Here is a 24084-nt window from a genome sequence, read left to right on the forward strand (position 1 = left end):
GAGAGAGAGAGAGAGAGGGATCTTTGACCAGATCTCCAGATCGTCTATTCTCTTGGCTCAACCTTTATGGTCGTTTCTCTTCAGCTCATCTCACAAGTTTTCAAGATGATTTATGTTGAGATTTTCAGTCAGATTAAAGTCTGGACTCTGCAGGCCTCTCTAGGATATTCACAGATTTCTTCTGAAGCCACTCCTTTGAGAAAAACGACCCCAGTCTGCGGTCAGATGATCAGCGAGTATCTGTGAAAGCAGTGATTATTTAATATAAACCATTCAATCCTCATGGTGAACTTTCAACCCAGTGAACTCTTAAAGCCTCCAACAGGGTTTTCTCCAGGAGAGCTCTGGATTTATCGCTACAGAAAAACTCCATTCTTGTGGTAAAATATGGTGTTGGTAGCATCTTGCATTTGAGATGGTCTAGTCAGTGGCATATACAGCTTTAAGTGAAGGGCAAAAATGTAATTTTGGTTGTTCCAGCTCCACCTGAGATTTGTTATGGCTTTCTTCCCTATTCCAGAAATGGCTGGTTTGTTGAATGCAGATCCTCTCTATTTCATGGTAACTGTTACAGGTACTAATAATCGTTACATTAGTGATCTTGCTAAAAGTAGTTTAATTGAAATAACCTGAACTAAAATAGCATAATCAAATTAAAGGTTTTCCAAAATGTAATTAAGGCTTTGTTTACATCCTTACCAGGGGTAATAGTAAATGCGGTCAACACTGCGCGTATCTCATGTCAAACCCTCGTGGTCTACACACACACTTTCAGCCTGAAACATAAACCAAACTTCTGAAGCTTCCCTGGACCTACAGCTGGACTCAAAAACCTTTCAACCAGCAGTGAAAACACAAAGACATGAGCTCGGGCCATGGATTGATTAGATTTAATGATTAGGACTTGGATGGACATTTCCCCCCCCCACCCGCTCCTCACAACCCACCCATACAAAGCCTTCAATCTCGCATTCCTAAAGCAGTGTCCTCAACACAGAGCACACAGACAATGGACATTCAGACAGCGCAGAGAAACACATGATTCATGCAAGCGTCCTCAATCTAATCCCTTCGCCATTTTTGGACGCCTGTTAGTAGTTCAAGTAAAATATTCCTGCGGGTATTAACGGGTCTTCCCCCACTTATGAGTACAAAAACATACGTCAAAAAGGAAAAAAAATATAAATGCATACACATGAATGTCCACTTTAATTAAAAAAATAAAAATAAAATGTTTAGTTCAGAGCAGATATCCCAGCAGAACTGGAAGGGGAAGCGTTAAAAACTGGCATGCTGCTTCTACATCAGCTGATGGCGTTAGACGAGTGTAAACAAACCTAAAAACTGTCCAGAGGAAAACGAACATGGCGGCTGCAGAAATGCAATGAGATGCAGAGATAAGAGCGAGGAAGAAATAAACAAGAGGAGATCTCAGAGGGGTGTTGCAGCAAGGTGGTGGTCCAAGTTTAAGGTGGAGAGTTCTGCCTCAGCTCCACCTCTGTGGTGTTTGGCAGTGAAGCTTGGTGCTGCCATGGAGCCAAAACTGGGTGTGTAGCTGTGGTGCAGAGCTCCCTTCTGTCCTTTTTGAGGAATTTAGCCAGCACTCCATCATTTTGACATCTGTCTCCGCTTCGTTGCGTGACGACAGGTGTGCAGAATCCTCCTTGCTGGAGATGAGCGGTAACCGTGGAAGCGACACACGTAGACAACACATGCACACACGCACAGCGCCACGGTGTGCAGACAAACATGCACAGGCAGAGGCAAAAACGAACTGAAACAGGCACACACACGCACGCACGCCCACACACACACGTCGACGCACAGCGGCGTGAAGCGATCTGAGGTGTATACAGGTACAAGTCTCTGAGTTCGACTCGGCATGTCTGGGATATGGTTTGCTCATGCCTGTGCAGCTTTTTTAGGAGTTTGTTCAGTAATTAGCCTCGTCCCGTCCTCCGAACACCAGACACGGCCCCTCCCCACCCGACCGTGACCCTCCCATCCCCAAGTGACAGGGAGGTCACATCACTGTCTCGGTAAGGCCGCGGCAGAGGCCGGTCAGAGTGTGGCTCTGAAGTTCATCTGGCTGTCGTTATGACAACTATTGCTACGTTGAGCCAACGCCTCATTTGGGGCTGGCGGAGGCGGCTAGAGGCTGGGGCGCTGGCGGGTGGTGTCGTAGGACCGAACTACCTGGGACTGGGACACCACGCCGTGCTCTTCCTGAGAGAAAGCATAGCCATCTGAAAAAGGACAAAACAGGAGAAATGTTTACATTTTTACACTCAAACAAGAGCAACTTATCTCACTGTGAGACTTCAATTATCATTTTTTTGAAATGCCGTTTGTATTTGAGTGTTTAAATATTTGCTTTTCCACATTAACCATTTTGTCCTTTTGGATCACTTATGAACAGCGAAATTTACTTAAAAGGCTTTGAATTTGAATTCTCTCATTCTTTTGATATTCTAGATTAGGGTTTTTTTATAAAAGATTTTTTTTTTTAATTTGTAATTTTGAAAAATTTCTCTCGACTTGACATTGGTTTTCTTCTCACAATAACTGGGTTTATTCTGTCCAGAGCATTTATCAGACTCAAAAAAGTATTCTCAAAGTTTGAACTTTTTCACATTTTGTCACATTGGAATTAAAATCTTTAATGTAATTTAAAGCACTGTAGTGAAATAAAACATAATGTTCAATTCTTTTTATTTAAATAAACAGAGCATTTCTATTTAGCCTCAAATAGTCTAATAACCATAAATAAAATCAAGTGCAATCAATTACTTCCAGAAGTCAACAAATTATTAAATTGAGTTGACCTGTGTTTTAAGCTCAATTTAAATTCAGCTTATCTGGAAATATAAGGTTATATAAGGAGGAAAGCTGACACTGCCCATCCCTGTAGTGGTGGCAGCATCATGCTGTTTGAACACATTTTGTTTTCCTTCCTTTTCACAATAATATGCTGCTCATATTTGTTGATCTATTGCATAAAACACAGAAGATGGAGGCTGTAAGGCGACAAAACTTAAGAGTTCAAAGGGTGTAAATACTTTTGCAAGGCTCTACTGTGTTTAAGGAAACTCACGTGACACCGTCTGCTGCACCGAGTTGGAGCGTCCGACACTTGAAGGCGTTTTCCTAAATACTCTTGTCAGCAGATGGGCTCGTTCGTTTAGACTGCAACACGGATGAAACACAGAGCGATTAATCTGCAGTTTCAGAGTGAAAATCAACACTATGCCCCAATACTGAGGGCTAATGGGAGATTGCATCTAAATCAAAGCACATTGATCAACATGTGAAGTGAGTTTAGGTCCAAAGGGATTTAATGATGCATGTTTTGGTGATTTAATTAAGCCCAACTGTAACCCAACAACTGCCTGCAGGGAAACAAGCCATCCACAGTGAACGATTCCTCTCCCCCCGGCTCCTCTCCTCTCCTCATAACTCCTCCTGTCCACGGCGAAGAGTGGCCCCTCTGTTTTAAGACCACACGCCGTCACGGCTCCTCTCCTCCCCTGACCAAAAATAACTAAGCTCTCGCCACATATTCCACACGAACACACACAATCATGAATTTCCCCCCCTGTCTCATCACCATCATGGCAGCCATAAAAGTATATGCACGGGATGTAAACGTTTAGGACGTCGACAGCGACCAGGATGTATAGTTAAGTTTATATCCTCTGGTGTTTAAACAGCGTGAAACCGAGGGGTTTGCGCTGAAACCCAAATGCAAATGCATTTTGCAGCGATTATGATCGGTGGGCTAGTTATGAACTTGGGCCAGAATGCCCCGGGCTACAATTTGAATCTGGGAGCCAGGAAACTGTTGGGAATCTTCCCCCAAGTTTCTACCGGAGAGAAGTAACAAACAGCTTTTCAGCTCGCTCAAGGACTTCTTTGGCCTCGAAAAAAGAAATGTCTGTTAGATCGATGACAGAGCTGAATCATAAAAGGCTAAATGGAAGCTGGACATTTAGCCTTCTCCCCTCAAATTCCTGCCGGTTCAAAAGGAGCCCAAGGATATGCTCCATTTTGAACCCTTTAAACACACACACACAAAAAATCCAGCACTGAAACACAGATGTGTTCTCATTTCAGTGTTTCCCACCCTACTTCTCTGACCTTCCATACTTTCCTTTTCTGATTTGAAATGGAGCGGATGGAAGGATCTGGTGATGATTCTGATTTGGAAAGCAGTTTGATTAAGGATGAGACCATATGTTTGGTTCCCCCACTTATCCTTCGGAAACCTGAAGCACAATTTAGGTTTTTCCAGCTCGTTCAATTAGCCAGCTGCGTTTAGAATCGACTTAGCAAACACTCCACATATCAGATGGTGTAAAATTAGAGCTACCTTAACCCTCTGTTTAGTTAGAAAATGCATCATGCAACACCCTTCACCACTACTGGCACTTCTAGAGAAAATGATCTACACTTACATTGGCAGCAAACCCTACAAAATAAGCCTACTGATTTCCTGTTCTGACTATGCTTCAAGAAAAACATGCCATTCAAATAATACACGCTGTTGATCTTCACATGTGAGGAAATAGTTAGCCTACTGTCTGAGCAATAATTAGATTAAAACTACAGGAATGGAGTCGATCAGGGTTGGACGAGGACATTAGTTGGTTTTTTCACCACACTGGGAGAGAGATGGCACATTGGAATCCCGTCTATCCTCAGTTCACTATTCACATGTCAAAAATATTCTAGAGAAAATACGGCTTATGAAGCTGAGATACCGATGCACATTGCTCCTCTACACGCTATTGGACGGTGTGTGCAAAGCAGCCAATCCTGGAGCGCCATTTCATTTCCTTTCTGCTGATGAGGAAGACTGTGAATATTAATGCATTTTAAGGTATTTTTGGTGTTTAAACTATTAAAATATGCAAATGTAAGTGTTAGTATAGGAGGACTTCAGAATTTCAACAATTTGCAAGTGGTTGTGGTCCCTAAACTCTGCAAATACTGGGGGTGGACTATGTTTTATTTTATTTTTTTTAAATAAATAAAATAAAATAATTATTGATAGAGAGTTTTCGTTATATCACATGCCAACTGTTTTCTTGAAAGTGATGACCCTTTTATGTCTTAGTATTTTATGTAGTTAGACTCATGCTAACTACACTTTTTTGCACAAGTACGAGATGTTTAAGTGGTTGTTTCCTTTCATTTTAATATTCACAATCCAAAATATGTGTACAGAAGCCAAACAAGGTTTTTGGTTTTTGAATGCATAATAAAATAAATTAGAGTTTTAACCTGAGGTGCTAATCGGAAAAATTGGTTGTGGATTCTGCACTAACTGAATCCCAGGTCCATTTCATCCTAACACAACTCTACAAACACCACACACAAGACCACTAAGTCACAGCCTGAGGAGCCACAGCCAAACGGTAAACACACCAGGTCTGTACAGCAGTTCAAATTGGTCCACCTAAAAAAATAAAAAAATAAAACAAAATCCAGAGGAATGGAAATTTTTAAAGACATATGGAGAGAAAATATACATGACCTTTCAGATGTGACTGAGAGAAAACCATGCGAGTGTCACTCAAAAGTCAGCGTGCAACAAAAAACGCAGGTCATGTGAGGCCAGAGTTCACAGGGCAAACCTGAAAACTACCTCTGTGGAGCAGTTCTGGGTCTATGGGACCTCGGGTTTGGATTCAGCCCTGTGGGCAGTGCCACAGGGGTAGATTAATTTATTTCCATGAAGAGTGAAATGCATACAGAACATTTACAAAAAAAACTGAAATAGATCTAGAATGAAAATAAACTGTACCAATACAAAGTAAACATCTGAATTAAATACAAAAACAAACAAACAAACAAAAAATTCAATGTTGATGAGATGACGTTAATTTGTGCTTTCGTATACTGCACCTGCGGCCGCTGGAGTCCCTGAGCACCGCGGCTCCCGGGTCAACGGCCCGCGCCTCCAGCTCCTGCACCTCCTCCAGCAGAGTCTTCCTCAGAGTGCGACGTGTCCTGCAGAGAAGAAAAAAAAAAAAAAAAGAAGTGAAACAGGGTCTGGATTACTTCGCTTTGCAGACACATGCAGCTCATAATCCGCTGTGCGTCAGTGTTGACATAGACTCGATATGGGTTATGTAAACGATTCACTTAACGTATACAGCCTGTGTGTAGATTTTATAATGTATTTATGCTAAAATGTGCTCTACTTACGCAGCCCAAGCGAAATCTTTGAGTAAACATGCGGTGGGCACCAGGACCAGACCCAGCCAGAAGTACCAGCACTGCATCACTTTACCAGCCTGCAATGACGACATACAGGTTACATTTGGTTTCACTGACGTTTTGATTTAAATTAAAGTTTAACCCATTTTTCTCCACCTTGAGCCAGTAAAACCTCATATACAGTACAGTGCCTCGCAAAACAATCCCACCCTCTATCTTTTTCTCCTTTTATCTCCTTAAAAACCACAAACTTTGATGATTTTATTAAGGTTTCCTGTGACCAGCACAAAGTGCAAGATTCAGGGTTCGTACACTTCACCCACAGTAAAGCATTTTCAAGGTAAGTTTTCAAACCTTTCCAGCACCACACTTTAAAAAAAAAAGATTAAAAAAAAGAAAAAAGTTTCAATTCATGACTAAGGTTTTTATTTCTGTTGATAATGTCTTGTGAAGGTTTTCTACAGCAGTGACAAGGTACATAAAAATATAACCAAATGCTATGTTTTAAAATGTCTTTCTCTCACACACTCTTTACATCCGATTGGTCCGAGAACAAAACACAAATTTAACAAATAAAATTACCCAATTTAAAATAAAAAAAATAAAAAATTATGTATGAATATAAGACAATCTTTGGTTCAATTGCACAGATTGATACATTATTTAACTGTTAGGAATAACAAAAATTAATTACATTGAAACAACCCAAACAAATTGTGTTAAGGTAAATGACGTTCCTGCTCAAATTAAATGCTTCAGCACAATCCAAAGAAAGTTACAAAAAAATATATCTAAAAAATGTTCGTTCCAAGTTTTCTGCCATTTAGTAAATAGAAATAATTTTGGTAATTCTAACGCACCTAAAAACAAAAAAAGTTCAATCCGATTTAACTTCGTATAGTGAGAAAAACATCTGTGTCTCTTTATTAAGTGTATCTAAATATCTGCTTTCAACTAAATAACATCTTCCAAATTTAGGTTTTTAGTTAAACGTAAGATTGCACTTCACAACAAAACCTGCATAGTTTGAAAATGAAAACAATTTCAGGGAGTTTAAACAGAAAGCACCTAATTGAAATTCAATTTGCATCTTAGAGGATTTCAAGCACCCTTACACAGCCAGGAGATATTGCCAAGAAGAAAAATGATTCAGTTTAAAAGTTTCTTTGTAAACAGAAATCTAAAACCCTTTTTCTTTTCCTTTCATAATTACGTTCTGCTTTGTGTTGGTCAACAACATAGAATCCCAATAAAATGCATTAAAGTTTATGGTTGTAACAAGGTTTTTCAACCATAAAAAGGTGATAAAATTCAAGGGTGGTGAAAACTTTTCCACAGGACTATATGTGGCAAAGATGATTAAGTTTTAAAGTGCATTAAGTACAGAGTGTGAAACTTAAACTCTTAACCCAACATATTTTGCAGCTTTCTCACAGATTGTTTCTGCACCACAGAATGGATTCACTGAAACTCTCTGCTGCGAAACAAAAAACGCACAGATTCTACCCCCTACCTGTCCATGCAGTCCAGCTGCAACACGACTCATTGACCTTTGACCCTGTTCTCGGTCCGTCTCCCAAGATTAATCATGCATCCAACCACTGTCTCACTGTGTCAGTCTGCATGTCTCTCTCTGTTTCTTACTCCCACACATCTTTTCTCCTGCAATTCCCTTCAATCTCTCTCTTTCGCAACCGTCTTTCACCATTAGTGACTGTGGTCTGCTGCTTGTCCTCACCTGCTGCTGCTAATCTTTGTCTTCTCCTTCTCACACAACTTTACAAAAGTCTGTCTGTAGCTATGAATATTTAGATCAATTGTCACCTCAAACCACGCTCAGTGAGTTTCAGTGGGTTTACCTTCGCAGACAGAAACGAAAGGAGCAGGGTTCAAACATTCGTAAAAAAACCAGATCCAACTTCCAGAGTGCTCAGTCCTTTATAGCTTATTTGAAAATACAAAACTCTAAACTACTGTAAATTCATGGATCTGGTGAGGATGAAGGAAGAAATGACAAAGGTGGAAAGAAAGGAATAGAGGAAGGAAAGACAAGAAAATTACAAAAGAAGGGAGGAAGAAGGGAAAGATAAGACAGGAAAGAAAGAGGGGGGAAAAAATCAGGGAAGTAAGGAAGGAAAGAGGAAAGGATTCATTTGAAGGGCATAATACAAACTGGGCCTGAGGATGGAAAAGAAGAAAGTAAAGACAGTAGAAAAGAAGACAGGAAAGATGGAGAAAAGACTCATTCAAGGAAACCCAAGATGGATGGAGGAAATAACCAGGAATAAAGAGGATGAAGCAAGGACACAAAATCAGAGGTGATCACATAATAGAGAGACAGAGAAAAAGGAAGACGACATTTAAACAATGGAATGGACAATGAAGGCTGTAAATAGTATTATTTTCACATCTGAAAAATAAAACACTTTCATTTAAATCAGTTAAGAGCAATGAAGGTTTTCCACGTTTTTTGCAACAGCTGATGGTGCCACCTAATGCCACCTTCTGTTATTCTGAGCACAGCTATGCTGCGTTTCATCCTCCGCCGCCCTCCCCCCTGGACAAATGGACGTATAGATAGGCGGAGGAGGGGGAAATAAGAGCGGTAAGGGGGTAGTTACGGGGGTTGTGATGGCTGAGTGTCTCCGACTCAGTCAGTCTGAGCAGCTGCAGGGATATTTGACCGCATTCCTGATTTCTGACACAAATTGAATTAATGGGCTGGAGAGAGTTGAGACGGTCCTGTTGCTTCTCCATGTCCACTCAGTGGGACGCCCAGTCCCACCCGGGTCTTTATCCCCAACCTCTGCAATCAGTCTCCCAATTAGGGGGTTCTTCAAACACTCTCCTCACTCCCCTGCTCGACCCTCATAACAATCATCAGCAGCCCACCCTTATGAGTCAACACCTCCTCAGAGAGCAGTAAAAGACCGGAGTTCGGGTGACACGCAGCAGGTGTGGGGCTGTCCTCTGGGGTAAACACCTCTCTCCTGGGGGGCTCCAGCAGCGCAGACATAGAACACCCATGAGGTGAGTCTCTTAGACGCCAAGTAGTGCCCATCATGGAGAAAAGGTGGACAGGCAATCGTTCAAAAATAATGATATTTAGGGATCAGCTGCTTTATGGAGAGTAAATTACCTGGCCCAGCATGTCGGGAGCGATCGGGATGGCGGGCCAGAACACAGAGTACACGGCAAAGAAGACCATCCAGAGCGCCATGCTTCCCCAAACGGCCAGGTGGGAAAACTACGACACAAACAAGGGAAGACAAGAACAAAAAGGGAGATTACAGAGACAAGACGAGGTCAAATAGCTCTGAATATAGCCAACCTTTCCCTCCCTCCGTCTGTCTGTCCCCTGTCTTCTTCTGTCTCTGTGATGTGCTGTAAGGGGACACTGTGTGAATTCCAGTGGGACCTCACTTCATTACTCCCAGACTGTTGTGTGGACAGCTGAACGGACAAAGGTGTCAGCGCCTCGCTGTCTGTCCTGCCAGTCTGTCACTCCGGCAGCGGGAACTAACTAAATAATGTCACCGTCACAGCTGGAGCTCCTGTTTTCCCAAACTTTACCTCCACTTCTGCTGGTGGTTAAGAACTGAAAGCTGACACCGCGCGTTAAGGATCATGAACAGTTTAAAAAAGTGACCAGCCAGTGATAGAAACTTGGAAATTAAGTTTTTTCAGCAAACAAACTGAACATAAAGGCTACCAGGTTGCATGTTTTTGATATCATTGAAGCATTCTATTTAAATAGACAATGTTTTCTACAAACACTGGGACATGTCTATGGTTCATCCAGGCTGCGACAGACAAAGAGATTTTCAGCAGATAACAGGAAGGCCGAATAACTTACCACCAAGTTCCTCTGTTTTATCCATTTTTATAGCCTTCAATTGCAGCTTGTTAAAGAATAAGCTGGGACTGGAAATGTTGGCCAAATTCTATAAATTTCACTGTTCCATAAATAAGTACAAGTAATATTTTTGCTGGAAAATTATGAACAGAACCATATAAATGATCAGTAGTCCTCTATAACAGTTTATTAAAAAAAATCCAAAAAAAGGAAAGTGAGTTGAATAAAACATTTTTTTCTGGGAACACAGAGGACATCTGCATTCTACGTTAGCAATGTCAAATTCACTCCATTTTCCTTTTGGTGTTTCTAACTGTAATATCAGTATGATTGATGGTTTGGGGTGTTTTTCTGCTTCACCATGGAGCAACTATGATCTTCCTTTGTTCCTTTCAAAATGAATTTCTCAGAGCATATTTAGCATCCGTCTCAGCTGCTTCACAGTAAGGCCTCCAGACTCGAGGGTCAATCTATCATCATTTGGATGTTTCCTAGACTCTGTTTTTGTACATATGAAATACTGCTGAGAAAGAAGTGGAAGGAAGAAAACTGCAAAAGAAGCTGCACTTGGAGAAAACCCATAAGATTTTCCTTGACTATGGAGAGAACTGACATTTTAAAAAAACCCAAAAAACAAGCTATAATATCGTTTTAATTTAAGAGCAAAATATTGCACATGTGGCTCTGTTTATTAAGGGGTGTTAATGCTCCTACCCTGGTCCAAGCGGTGGTCTCCATGCCAGCTTTTAGACAAACTGTAACGACCACATACTGCAAAGAGACACACAAACACCAGGAGCGGACAGGCACACAAACAAAAACAGAGAAAGAAACAGGAGACCGTATTAGAATGCTGGCGACTGTGGAGACAATAAACATTAATGCTGTACAGTAAACTCAGCAACGTCTGTTAAAATACCCCGGACCCCCACCAGCACCTCTATGCAAACACAGAACAGACAGGATTCCTACATAGTTCCCATATAAAAATTCCAGACTTCTCCAAGACTCCACTTTCCAGAGATTAGTCCTCCACATTCAGTCAAAAACATAAAATATTAAAGTTCACAATGAATTTTTGGCAGAGGAAACTAAATGGAGACAGAACACAAAGACTGAAGGAACAGAAGGACTGAGGGAAGGAAAGGAAGGAATAGAGAGGAAGGCAGGAAAGAAAGAAGGAACATGAAGAAAGGAAACACACAGGAAAGCCAAACGAGACAAAGATGGAGATAATCAAGAAGGATGCTTGGTGGAGTCAAAGTGTTACTTTCAAACATGAAATTAACCAACTTCAGAAAGAGGAGTGGCCAAACATTCATCAAATTATCTTTGGCTAATAAGTATGTAGTTTTCTGCAATGCACCAAAAGACATTTAATCAAGCATTAGTTTTATCCGCCATGTAAAAGTTTGGTCTGAGGAATTGAGGGGGAAAAAAAGAGGCAAATTCCAGCATGTGCACCAAGTTATTAGTTTTAAAATTTACAGAAAAGCAACAAATGCATCTTTGAAAGCCCAAAATGAATACATGACACAAATCTGCAGAAAATAAATAAATAAGAAGCTTACCGTATAGACCATGTTTCCTGCAAACAGGTAGTCGTTTCCCTGGCCGTTACTAAACGGGGAATCTGTGGACAACACATGTAAAGCTTTATAAACCAGAACTAGCTTTATATTATTAAAAAAATGTGCGCGAGTTGCTTACCGTGCTCTAACATTTTGAGTGGAAACCAAAAGAGGATAATTGAATGAATCAGTGCATTGATACAGTGTCCCCAAAATACCTGGAAGAAGGTATGAGAAACCTTGTCAGAAGCGGCCAGCAGACCTCCAGACAATGTCAACAGTTTTTTTGGAGTTTGTTGAAAAGCAACTGAACACAACGAGTCACCAGATCATCTCAACATGGACGAGGTTCCCCACATGCTTGATGGTTTTTAAATAAATGTAACTTATCGTCCAGTGCGACATGTATTTTTTGACTATACTTTGGCATGACTTGTCTGAAAAATACAGTATAACGATATTGATGCGCACGCTTTTAGTATTCCCTTTGATTTTATAGTAGACAGGACCACATTTATCCACTGACTTTACCCTTACAGCTGAGAAAAGACTAAAACTTTATATTTTTCCCCCAATCAATGCCAACTGAATTTGCAAACTCAATGCCACTATTTTAATGAGGTAAATGTGCATTAAGCTTTGGCTCTCCAACAATTTAAACATCTGTTTGCTACAAAAAAAGGCTATTTTATTTGTTTTTCTAAACTGTTAAATGCTTTAAAAATAGTGAATGCATAGTTTAATATTTAGCTAAATGTTTTGGGGCTAAAACAAGATACATTTTTCTTTGGGCCGCAAATCCTTTTGACTTGACAAATTTGGTGACAAAAAGTTTGGACACTACCAAAATTTAGTTTGCTGCATCAAACAACAAATATTTAACTGAGCGCCTGAATGATCAGCCCTTAAAGGCGACCTATAATACCTCACAGCTTCAACTTCCTGCCTACTGTTCTCTTATATTTCCCATTTTCTAGAATGTCCAGGAGACATTAACCTCTGTTGCTTAATATTTGTACCTCAGGAAAACAGAATATGACAGATTATTTCAAAAAGGAAAATATAACATTACAAAAATGCTTCTGTTATGTTTATTTTATAGGATGTGTTCTGAATCATAGAAAAAAAAAATCACTGGTGCTTTTGTTTTTATTCCCAATGAATGAATATAGTTAAAATAGGTTCCAAATCAGGATTAAGCTAAATAAGAGGGAAATTTATTTTAAAGATTTTCACTTTTTTTTTTTTTAACCAGAGAAGTGAATGAATAGCACTTACACCATATGGGTCTTACATGTAAAAAAGTAACAAAAAAGCAATTTCTTATAGTAAAGCACAACATTCCCCATGTGTCACCAAAAGCTGCTTTCTGTGCAGTACACACTCACACACACACACACCCACATGCAGCAGGCTAAAATGAAAGAGTTTCTTATTCCACAGCTGCGAATTTCATTAAGACTTTGTTTACTTGCCTCAGATCCCAACCCAACACCCGGCATCACTCATCATATCACAAACATCCACAGCAAGCTCAATGTAGACCAGGAAAAACATTTTTTCCACATGCATACCTTGGTGTTGAAGCCCTCGGCATTCTGGGTTATCCTGTAGAGCTGTGGGAAGCGGAGCATGTTCTGTTGGCTGCACGGTCGATCAAAGATACCCAAAGTGAACGGGGGCAGCGCGGTGAAAATCTGCAGAAAGCACACACATGCTTTGCTGAGCAGTCATTGTTCTTATCAGATGGTCAGTACTAAAAAGGAATTCCATAATGTTTTAAACACAGAGGAGCCCCAAGGCATCTGCAGCCAGACGCAACGTACACACAGAGTCGCCAGGACGTACACAAGCACACTCCCATCCAGACATGCATCCATGCAGACGTCTCTAGCATGAGGACAGAGCAGCGATAAGAAGACAGAGTGCTTGAGATCCATGGAGAGATAGGCAGAGAGCAAGAGAGACGACTAGGTGAAAGTGTAGGAGGTTCTCACCACGTTGTAGAGGCCTATGCACCAGCGCTCGAAAAGGATCTGACCAGAGAAGCCGTTCACAAACGCAAACCAGAGCTAGGACACAGACAGAGGGGTGAGAGGTGACGACAGGAGCAAGGTCTGCAAGTAAAGCTAACTTTTTGTAAGAGATGATAGTGGAAACAAGGCAAAGACATGGATAATGTCTTTGCCTTGCGTCTCTCTTAAAGGAATGACATGGAAACCTGGACGTAACCTTTGCAGAGTTGCATTAGGGCAGTGGTTCCCAAAGTGTGGGGCGCGCACCCTACAGGGGGCGCCTTGCCATTGCAGGGGGTCGCAGTATGGATGAATGAAAAAAAAAATAGTTACACAAAAGTGTTTCACTGTAAAGATGGTTTGTAGTTTGTTTTGTTGCAACCTGCAGTGTGAAATAAACTTCAGTGGAGTTTGAAAACAATATATGTGTATAGGTTTATGTCTGGCTGAACAATGTGTGTCCCCAGTTGATTTTTTTTTCTTTTTTGGGGGGGGGATTTTATTGTAATCCATAGGGGGGCCCAGAAAATCTTTGGGAACCACTGCATTAGGGCGTGAATGCCAAAACTTTTGGGATTGTAGAGAAACAGGTGAGCTCTTCTTTTTCAGGGTGGGCTCATTATAAAAGGTATCATATGACTTTCACATAAATTATTGCACTTTGTTCATGTTTATTGAGCTATTTTTTTTCCTCATTTCCACAGGGTCAATAGTAAACAACAAATATGTGCATATACTCAAATTAATATCTTCATCTGGCTCAATATTTGTTTACTATTATTAGCAGAATTGGTAAAAATGCTATTAACAGGTAGGTTTCCTTGCAAAGATTCAGCTTTTGAGCTTTCCTGATAGCCAGAACCTTCGTCAACATCGGTTTTCCCAGTTCCTTTGTTATTAGAAAATTCCCAATAATTTGAGGGCACCAGTTTGGGTCAGATGGTTGAAAGTTGGACAAAGATTGATGTTCCAGCAGGACAATGATCCCCAACACACATCAAAACTGGGTTTGATAGGACAAAGCAGGCCAACATTAAACTTCTTGAAGAATACTGGTATTATTTGTGATATGAAAGCAATAACTAATTTATCCTTTACAAACTCTGATAAGAAGAGTGGTCATAAATCAAACCAAAACAATGTGAGAACCATGCTAATGTCAGTGCTTGCGGATGCTACAAAACGCCTGTAGTCCAGGTGCAACTTGGTCAGAGATAACAAAATGTTTGAGAGTTTTTACATCTAGGTCTGTATGAAACAAATAATTCATAAAAGTCCAATAATGATGTACATGATTAATGTATGTCAACTTTTGACTGGCAGTGAAAGACTATTACAAATGGTCCAGTGTGGAGTTTCGCAGGCCACAAGCTGATCTGAGGTCAGATAGATGAAATTCTTGAGGTCGCTGCTGGGAGCTGTGGTGTTACTGGGGGCATACTGTGGAGCAAACAGCCAAAGGATGAAGTCACACACAAACACACTCTTCCCACTTGTTGTATCTCCTCTAAATGGACAGAGTTCATCTCTAACTTTTGGCACAGAATGCTTCGCTGAACTCCCATAACGTGAGACAATCAGAGAAACGTGCATTTACTGATAAAGAACCGTGGTTAGAACTGGCGCCGGGCAACAGTCAGCGCCTCCTGTGAGAACCTGCACCTGCTGGCGTCCTTCTAGAGCAGAGCGAGTTGCTGGAAGTGAGGACAGCTGACCAAGGACAGCAGACCCCTTCATCTAATAAAGACAATCCAATCATCTTTCAGGCATTTCCCAAACCGTGACTACTACCTCCTGTACAATAATCCCTAGTAAAAAACCCTACACCAAGTCTTTCTCTTTGATAATCTGGGATTATTTGGTTCCCAGATGATAAATACATGAAACATGTAATTCAAGTACGTGTACACACGGCAGCTGACCTCAAGGGCCAAGGTTTTGCCATGGCTGATGTAAAGACTCTTTTAAAGTATATATATATATATGCTTTATATATACTGTATATATATATATATATATATATATATATACACTGTGTGTGTGTGTACTGTATATGTGTGTGTGGAAAGGAGACAGAAAGCAGACACCAGAAGGGCACCTCGTCCGTCACTGTCAGCCATGTCGACAAACAGCTGCTGAATGTCTCTATTAATGTAGCCGAGTGGGTGTGTGGGCTCTTACCTCGATAATGTAGAGGACCACATTCTTATAGAAACAGTAGAGGATGCACTTGGTGACGCGGTTGTAGCTCCACGCCCCGTGGACCAAAAGGAGTTTCTCCAGATAGGAGAACTGAGGAGATGCAAATGAGAGACAGAAATGCCTCTGATCATATGAGAAATATAAGAGTTGGAATGAAAAACTTCAGGCAGAGGGTGAATGAAGATGTAAAGATGGCAACCAAGACAAGAAAAAGTTTCAGCAAATAGATGCTTAAAGATCTTTAAAATGAACCTGATAAACAGCAGATGAGCTACTTTAATATGGCTTCAGTATATATTGTTATTTGATTAGTATTGACATCAATATACGTATCCAAAGAACCGCTAATAAACGCTAGCTGTGCATATGGCCTCTCTATGCGATTAATTGGAAAAGCTTGTTTAATGGCGCTGAATGTTTTCAAAGGACATTTTCATGTAAAGTAGCAATATGATCAAAAAGAACTTTTAATAAAACTGTATTGCTGAGATAGAAATAATAAATGTTATTTGCTCCAACTGATGCATAGACTACTCACCATCTGCGGTTTAGGTTTGCATTGAGGCAGAAAGATCTTAATACTCAGTTAAGCTTTATTTATAGCAACCCTAATTGTCATTACGACATTGCAATATCCTGTGACTCCTCTGTGTGCTTTTATAAAACTTTATTAACTTAACCATTTTCCCCTGAACAATATTTTCCAAATGGGATCATGCATAAATACAATGCACTATGTGTTTGTCACATAAAATGCTAATGAGATACTTTGGAGTTTATCATCACATCACTAAATGTGGAAAGAGATAAACCTCCTATAAAAAATAAATACTCCTGCAAAGACGGTTAAGTAATACATTTGCTATTAGTGCCATTTAATTGCTTACAGTAGTTAACCTGGTCAACTTGAAGCTGGAAAACAATTGAATCAGATTGCAGTCAATGCTAGAACCCCAAAATTTGGTGAAATGAATTTTGCCACATTTTTTCAACAAAATACAGCTTCCTTTTATATTTAGGAAACCTTTTGAAGTTATTTCAGTCACAACCTCCAGTCACCTCCAGTTGTAAATATATGTTTAAGTGCTTTTTAAGAGGTTCAAGTGCTGATAAGACCATTTATAAAATCTCAATATGGGAGTACTTTGTCTTTTGAAGAACTTTAAGATCTCCAAGCGACCATATTCTTTTAAACTTTAGACCCATTAAAGGGGTCTAACGCAGAAGACTTATTGTCTTCTGGTCTTGTTGACCTCAATGGTGGTATAAAATATATATTTTTCATTTTGACTTGTGGATTCTTACATTTAAGTCACTAGATTCACCTGATGGCTCTCATCTGTGGATGGTTAGCAAAACTGAAGGAAGCAGGGACACAATTTAAGTTTACATAAAATATGATACAAATGTTATTTCTAAAAATGCTAACACATGCATTCATTGTATATTAATTTTACATTTACTGCAACACAAAGCACTGTCTCCTAAAATAATGACCGCCAAGGTGAATATGAGTGAAATCTTTATACCTGCATCTGCTTGTGTTTTGACTATTATTGCATTGGCTTAGTTTATACTGTAAAGGCTTGTTGAGAGCAATGTTTTCATACGGAAAACATGATACTTCACTGATCTTTGTAAGTGAAATCTCCTTTCATTCCCTCCCCGGGGGTGATGTTAAAGAGCAGGATAAGAGGAAGAGCAAGTAGCCAAAACTCAGTAACTGAAGACGTTTCAACAGCGTCAACAACTTTTACAAAAAGGTGATGACACCAAAATTTTGTAATTTCTAAGAAAAAAAAAAAACTACATAAATGCTTGAAAATGTTTGATACTTTACACTTAAACACTGTTATTTCTACCCAGCCATTAGCTTGGTTTTAGGAAACAGCTTCACGCTGTACTTGTCTGCAAAGTTTTAGGGGACTTTGTTGAATCCTTGGACACATTTTATACCATTAACAAAGCTTTCAAGCTGTAAACACTAACATTTTGTTCTCAAGCCATTTGAGTCTGAATCATCGGCTGGTTTTTCCGATGATACATCTGGTCGTAACTAGACCCGCTCTCAGAAATCAGTTGGTGACCGGAGGTTGTTAGTTGACTTGATGAATGTTTCCTTTCACCGGTAAACACACAGTTCTATGTTTATTAAATGTTGAGACATGACTGCTGTGAGAGAGACCTTAGAATGACAACAGGAAGGCCTAACAGAGAACAGGAAAAGGGCTTCATTTAACCCATTCCAGCTTTCAACCTCTGACACAGGACTAAACGCATTTGTAATGTTGTTGGCCTTTTGGAAATCTCAAAGTTAAGGTAAAGGTCTGCAATCTCTAACAAATACAAGAGGAGACATTTTGAATTATGTTCTTAAATCTACTTGCATTACAGTCTTTAAAAAGAAACCAGAAATCTGCTCCCACCTGTGCGATAGAGTAGTCTGAGGAGTTGGTGGCCTGCATGCCCTCGTTGCCGCTGATTCCCACCCCAACATGAGCCGTCTGAATCATGCCCACATCGTTCGCTCCGTCACCTATCGCCAGAGTGATGGCTTTCACGTGCTTTTTCACCATGTCCACAATCTCAGACTTCTGCAGTGGCGACACTCTGTAGGGAATACATAGAGATTTTCTAGTTAATATTAGAATATTAATGGATGCAACTGCTTGAACTGGGGATTAAATTGGAAGGAAAATGTATTTTAAAAGAAAGTACAAGTTGAATCAGTCATTAATGCCAACAAAGCCAGCAGAGATGGGAGAGCCAATTTCTGAGAGGCTGCTGGAAACACACCACAGTAACCAGAAGCTTTAAGCAAATGCTCACTTCTCTGCTAAACAGATTTGGTGACAGTCATCCTTGATGTGCGTTTATGACTGCATGCATCTTGAGCGGGGTGTGTTCAGGGAGCTTCCAGAGGTACTCCACCCTCTTGACCCGTATCACTGATACTCGGCCTATAACCGGTTCTGTTTCTTCACTGACAAAAGAAGACGGCAGGAGGCTCAATTACAGGTGCTTCCCTGAAGGACGCAGAGGGAGGATGGCAAGGTGTCAGGCTGCATTTACTGAGCCACCGAGAAGACGACTTATGGTTACTGACGGGTTTCTATGGATGGAGGGCACAAAAGGCTTATAGTCCTACATATTATTGCTTTATGCTTGGCTTTCACTTAGAAAATCAATGTAACTGGTTTCTAATGAATGTCAATACTCATTGAGTTTTTGACACTATCTTGCAAAAGCACTAATGCCACTTCTATGATTTGAAATGTTTCCACATTACTACTATTTTGTGGCCAGCACAAAGTATTGAGACGATGGTTTTTAAATTATTTTTTTTCCAACTTAAAGTAGTATTGCATGCATTTGTAATCAACCTCTATGAACAAATACTTTCCAGAACAATCATTTGCTGCACTTACAGGTGCAAGACTAAAACACAGTCCTGTTGGATAAAATAGGACGGAGTAATATTTTCCATCTGCTCTTTCCATCCCCCCCAACATTAGTTTCCCTGTATCTGCTGAAGGAAAGCTTCCATTGTGACTGTATGATGCTATTTTAATGTTTAGTACTTTCAACTGGCTTGTTGCTGAAATGTGCTATACAAAAAAAAACCAAACCTGACTTCCATGCAGCATGATGCCGCACTATCATGGATCACAAAGAAAACAGATTGTGCCAAACTATAAATGCAGCTTCTTGTTTATTTTTTACATTTTCTGTGCAATCTTTTCACATAAGGCCAGAATTTTGGAGTGCATGAGTAAACATTATATCAGCAGATTGTTCAACCTGAGCTGTGGATCTCTTCAGCTCCTCCAGGAGGACCTCTCAGCTGGGATCAAAGCTCCCTTATCCATTTAGGAGAGTCATGATTTGCGAGGTTAACTGATGTGCCACATACCCTTTCCTTTTTAGAATGATGGCTTGAAACCTGCTTTGACAAGAGATTTCCTGATGTGATCCCAAGAAGCGGATCTATCCATTTTTCAAATTGTAGTTCTCAAATTCCCCACCGAAATTCATCTCCAGATCCTTCTTTTTAAGAGTACATTGGTTGCTTCCACATCTCTTGTGAATCATGCAGCTGTGTTTTGAATATTTTATTTTTTAAATAACAACCTGTATTTATGTGCATTCCTTGAAAAATGCTATTCTTAGTCATGCACAGTTTTGCTGATCTAAAAAAAGAAATCATATTCTGCCTTGAGAAAAAGAGAAACTATTCTTTGCTCAACAATTTACACAAAGAAGGCACCAGCTTGGCAAAACAAAGTTTAGATCAATAATTCACTACTCATGCTATCGTTTCAAATTTCTTCAGCTTCCTTCCAGAAACAAAATATAACATGTGTATGCAAGAAACAATCGTGGGCCACACACACAGTGTTTGCATTCTCAGAAGTTGCACCCTGGAGTAAATTTGTCCTTAAGAGTGTGTAAAAAGCCCTCTATCAGTTTCCAGTTCCTTGCAGCCAAGCTCTTAAGAAAGTTTCATCATGTACTACCTAAAAAATGTACAGTGAAAACAGATGGGTCTCAGAGGAGGAAACATGGCAGCAACAGGATACAAGCACTGGGATTAGAGATGAAGTACAAAGGAAGTAAAGCACTTGTAATTGTAGAAGCTTTTGTTGAGCATCAAGCAGATAGATTCTCCATATTTTTTATTTTTGCATGAGCTTTGTTAAAATATTGAACAGATTCAGACATATATTACAGGCCTCTATAGCCAGATACTATACAGCTTTCAGTTCTATAACTGATATTAAGCTACAGTTTGATAGCAAATGTATATGCTATATTCTCCCGATTAAATTAAAAATTCCTGCAATGATATCTTTCTGAGAAAAAATCATAACTGAGTGAAGACGACTGGGACTTTTATGGGTTCTGATCATTCAGTTCTTTCACCATTTCTTGCTTTTGAGGTTTGTGCTCAGTTTTTTGGGATACAATTCTGAACCATCTTTCACAGGACACCCACTTACTCACCTTGGGGACATTTTGTAAGCGAAATGACCGACAGTTTTATCAGTCAATGCAAAAAAATCTTAATGTTGTAACACAAAAAAGGCACCATTTAATTGTTTGGAGCTTGTACTAAACAGCAAATAAGACTGTTAAATAACTTCAACTACAAATAATTTAGTCCTTGTTTTACCCTTTCACTGACAGTCTTGTATCAACTGATCGGTTACTGCAAGAAGGTGTGACGAAAACGCAGAAAGAAAAGATAAACTATTGATGCAGAATGACGCTGCATCAATGGAAGTTTGTTTTTCCAAGATTTATCTGAAAAACAAACTTTGTCAAATGCATCTTTACTTGCAGAGCAATGAAACTCTTTAGCATTAACACTTAAAAGGGCCAACACTTGGTCAAAATGTCCCTTATGTATTTTTTTTATTATTAATGGAACTTGACTAAATGTTTAAATTGTTGACTGTGTGTCCTATGATTTTGTATTATTGTGTTTTTATGATGCAAAGCACTTTGAAATGCTTTATTGCTCAAATGTGCTATACAAATCAAATTGGATTTGATTTGATGCATTTGTCCATCTGTCAATCTCTGTGCTACTGACAACTGCTTGTTTTCATGGCTGAATTTCTTAAAGAAAAATCAGAATCAGTTAAAGTCTGTATCGGCGGATTAAACTGGAGATCGGAAATCGGCAGCAGTTCTTTGATGGGTCAAACTCTAGTAGTAACTAGCAGTTACTTCCCTCTCAGTCATGAATGACTGACAAATAGCATTAGTACAATATTTTCTTGAAAGACAAAGTCTCTCTGAGAGATACTGTTAAAAAGAAAGAAGTGTGACTCCTGGAGGTCAGGTTAAAGCAATCCCCTTCCATGTGTGCAAGTCCTGTGATAACAACATTACAAAATTAGATTTTAGTCAGCTGCATGAGGCGTCACATGGCCAGGGAACAAAATGAGATGATTTTTATGATTAAATTAAATTACAGGCATACTGTACGATGATCCCCTGTCCTCAGGAGGGACTTAAATGAAGCCCACGAGCTACAAAGAATCAATTTGGACCATTCTTCAGATGAGCTAAATAATCAGCTCCAAGTGGTTTTCTTGCACTCATGAAATCATGTGCAAAAATTTGCTGTTCCAATAACATGAACCTCTTATAACCCACATCACCCAACCACCACAGGAGAGTACCAGGAACTAAACCTCAGCTGCCTCACTTCCAGGGCCATTAAGGAAGGATGGGATCTAACTCTGCTCTCCGCTTTTCCTGTTTCTGCATCTGAAGTGCGAGCTCCTGCATCTCTTGGCCTCTGACCACAAATCTCTCTTCATCTCCGCCTCTAGCTTCCCTCTAAACACGGCCAACAGAGTCTGGGATTGTGTAAAGTGGAGCTGGGAAGATGAAAGGCTCCCGAAAGCTCTTCACGGTGGAACTGAGCAGAAAATAAGCAGCCGCTAAGTCCTCCTATAAACAAACGCACAGTGAAGTCAGGAACCCAAGCATACCGAGCACACTCGACCCAACGGCCCCCTGAGAGCGAGAGACAGACACATACACACACACAACCCATTCCCCCACTTTGATTCATCATACACAGAAAATCATAACTCATCTCACAGACAATTTTAGTGAAATTCAAATCTAGGTCTCATCATATACCTCCTCACTAGAGAAATCTCCAAAAATCCTGGTTCCCTGTTGAGGAGATGGGGTCTCCCTAGGGATGCATGATAAGTCCAAGCAAACAGTTCTGTTTCATTGAGCAACCGTTTGTTTTTTTTTATGCAAGTTTATCTGATCGCTGGATTTTAAATTTAGCTTCACATCATCTAACCATCGACAGTAATTTTGATAAAAGGCTTCTTGTTGTTCGGCAGATTCCTTAGTGTTTAAAAATATCTTCTGTATTCAATTTGGACTAATTTGTCTTTGATCAAAGACGACGGCAAAGCTACAAGATAAAACCATCTACCAAATGTCACCATAATCAGATTGTTTTAAAGTAAATACAGTCATATTTGATATCTTGTGTATTAGTAGATATAGCCAAGCTAAAATGAAACATGTTTTCCTAAGTTAAAATAGAATGTAGTTTTTTTTACTTCAACAGAACCAATGGTGGAAGTATGTACAATTAAAGTTACAATCCCAGTTTTGGAGGTTTGCCAACTCAAAATCAAAAGATGGCTACTGTTACAGCTTATTGTTCAGTCAGGAAAAAAAAATTCCCATGTTCTTCTAAACAGCACCAAGTAAAATGAAGTCTATAAATAATTTCCCCCAGGTTGATGAACAAAGTACAACCATAATAAAAGCATCAACTAATATCTTAGCTCAATATAATGTTTAACCTTAACATCGTAATAATAAAAACTACAATAAAGAAAATTTACTTCTTCATAAGCAGGGTCTAAAAATTGATCTTAGTCAGACAATAAAAACAGTAAAAGAAAACCTGCTGGAACCTAATCTCCACTTAAGCTTCATGTTTATGAACAAACTAGTGCTAGCGCAACAGTAAAGCTAGCTGCTACAGGAAGTAAGCAACAACAAAAAAAATCTGTTTAGAGTGGATATCTTTAAAGTTATGACATCGTTTATGATTCATTAATTTTTATCATGTGAAAAACACCTTGGGTGATAATTTCAGTGATTGTCTTTAGTAGTTTTCAGTTTTGTTTCTGTTTCAGTTATGGGCTGCTGTTTCAACTTATTATGGCTAAACAATATTGCATGCTAACTCTGCGAATACACACAGACAGCATAAGTAACATTTTATAACAAGTGTGTTTTGCTCTGGTGGTATAGATTTGTGTATTTCAGCACAGACAGCTGCTATAGAAAGTTTAGAGTCTTGTAGGCCATTAACTCAAAACTTATGCAATTATTTATGATATACAGATTTTTTTTTTTTTTGCCAATGTGGAAATCATTTTGGGAGATAATTATTTTAATATTGGTTTGATAGTAGTGTCATTTGTGTCTGTGTAAAAGCCAGTGTTAGCACTGCAGCACAGCTAGCCCTTAAGAGAAGTTAGAAAAGCTGGAGTTTAAAAATCCTCAAATATGCATTTGATCTGTGACCTCTGTGGAGTGAAGTACGCCTGTGCATGTGGGAATCATGAGGATGCAGCTTTATTGTTAGAGGTAAAAAGCAAACACTAGTTTTCATAGCCTGCACAAGGCTTTGAAAATATACAACCAAGACAACTTGCTA

The 24084-nt window shown here is 39.6% G+C and overlaps 1 protein-coding gene across 8 annotated transcripts in view; it reads right to left on the reverse strand.

Moving 5' to 3' along the window:
- Window positions 1-868: 868 nt before the first annotated feature.
- atp8a2 (ATPase phospholipid transporting 8A2) overlaps window positions 869-24084 on the reverse strand; it is a 63095-nt gene continuing 39879 nt past the window's right edge. For 7 of the 8 annotated variants that reach the window (XM_032552241.1, XM_032552239.1, XM_032552240.1 and 4 more), the window contains 12 exons: window positions 18293-18476; window positions 15846-15956; window positions 13647-13721; window positions 13224-13346; window positions 11789-11867; window positions 11650-11711; window positions 10793-10849; window positions 9362-9469; window positions 6211-6299; window positions 5908-6012; window positions 3095-3186; window positions 869-2246 (listed from right to left, as the gene is read on the reverse strand). In XM_032552241.1, coding sequence (XP_032408132.1) covers window positions 2152-2246; window positions 3095-3186; window positions 5908-6012; window positions 6211-6299; window positions 9362-9469; window positions 10793-10849; window positions 11650-11711; window positions 11789-11867; window positions 13224-13346; window positions 13647-13721; window positions 15846-15956; window positions 18293-18476 — 1180 coding nt within the window. In that variant the 3' untranslated portion in view covers window positions 869-2151. Of the gene's footprint in view, window positions 2247-3094; window positions 3187-5647; window positions 5697-5907; window positions 6013-6210; window positions 6300-9361; window positions 9470-10792; window positions 10850-11649; window positions 11712-11788; window positions 11868-13223; window positions 13347-13646; window positions 13722-15845; window positions 15957-18292; window positions 18477-24084 lie in introns of those variants that run through there. The other variant, XM_032552245.1, reaches the window with a different exon arrangement.

Source organism: Xiphophorus hellerii, chromosome 21 (assembly GCF_003331165.1).
Source record: "Xiphophorus hellerii strain 12219 chromosome 21, Xiphophorus_hellerii-4.1, whole genome shotgun sequence".
In the NCBI taxonomy this organism is placed as follows: Eukaryota; Metazoa; Chordata; class Actinopteri; order Cyprinodontiformes; family Poeciliidae; genus Xiphophorus; species Xiphophorus hellerii.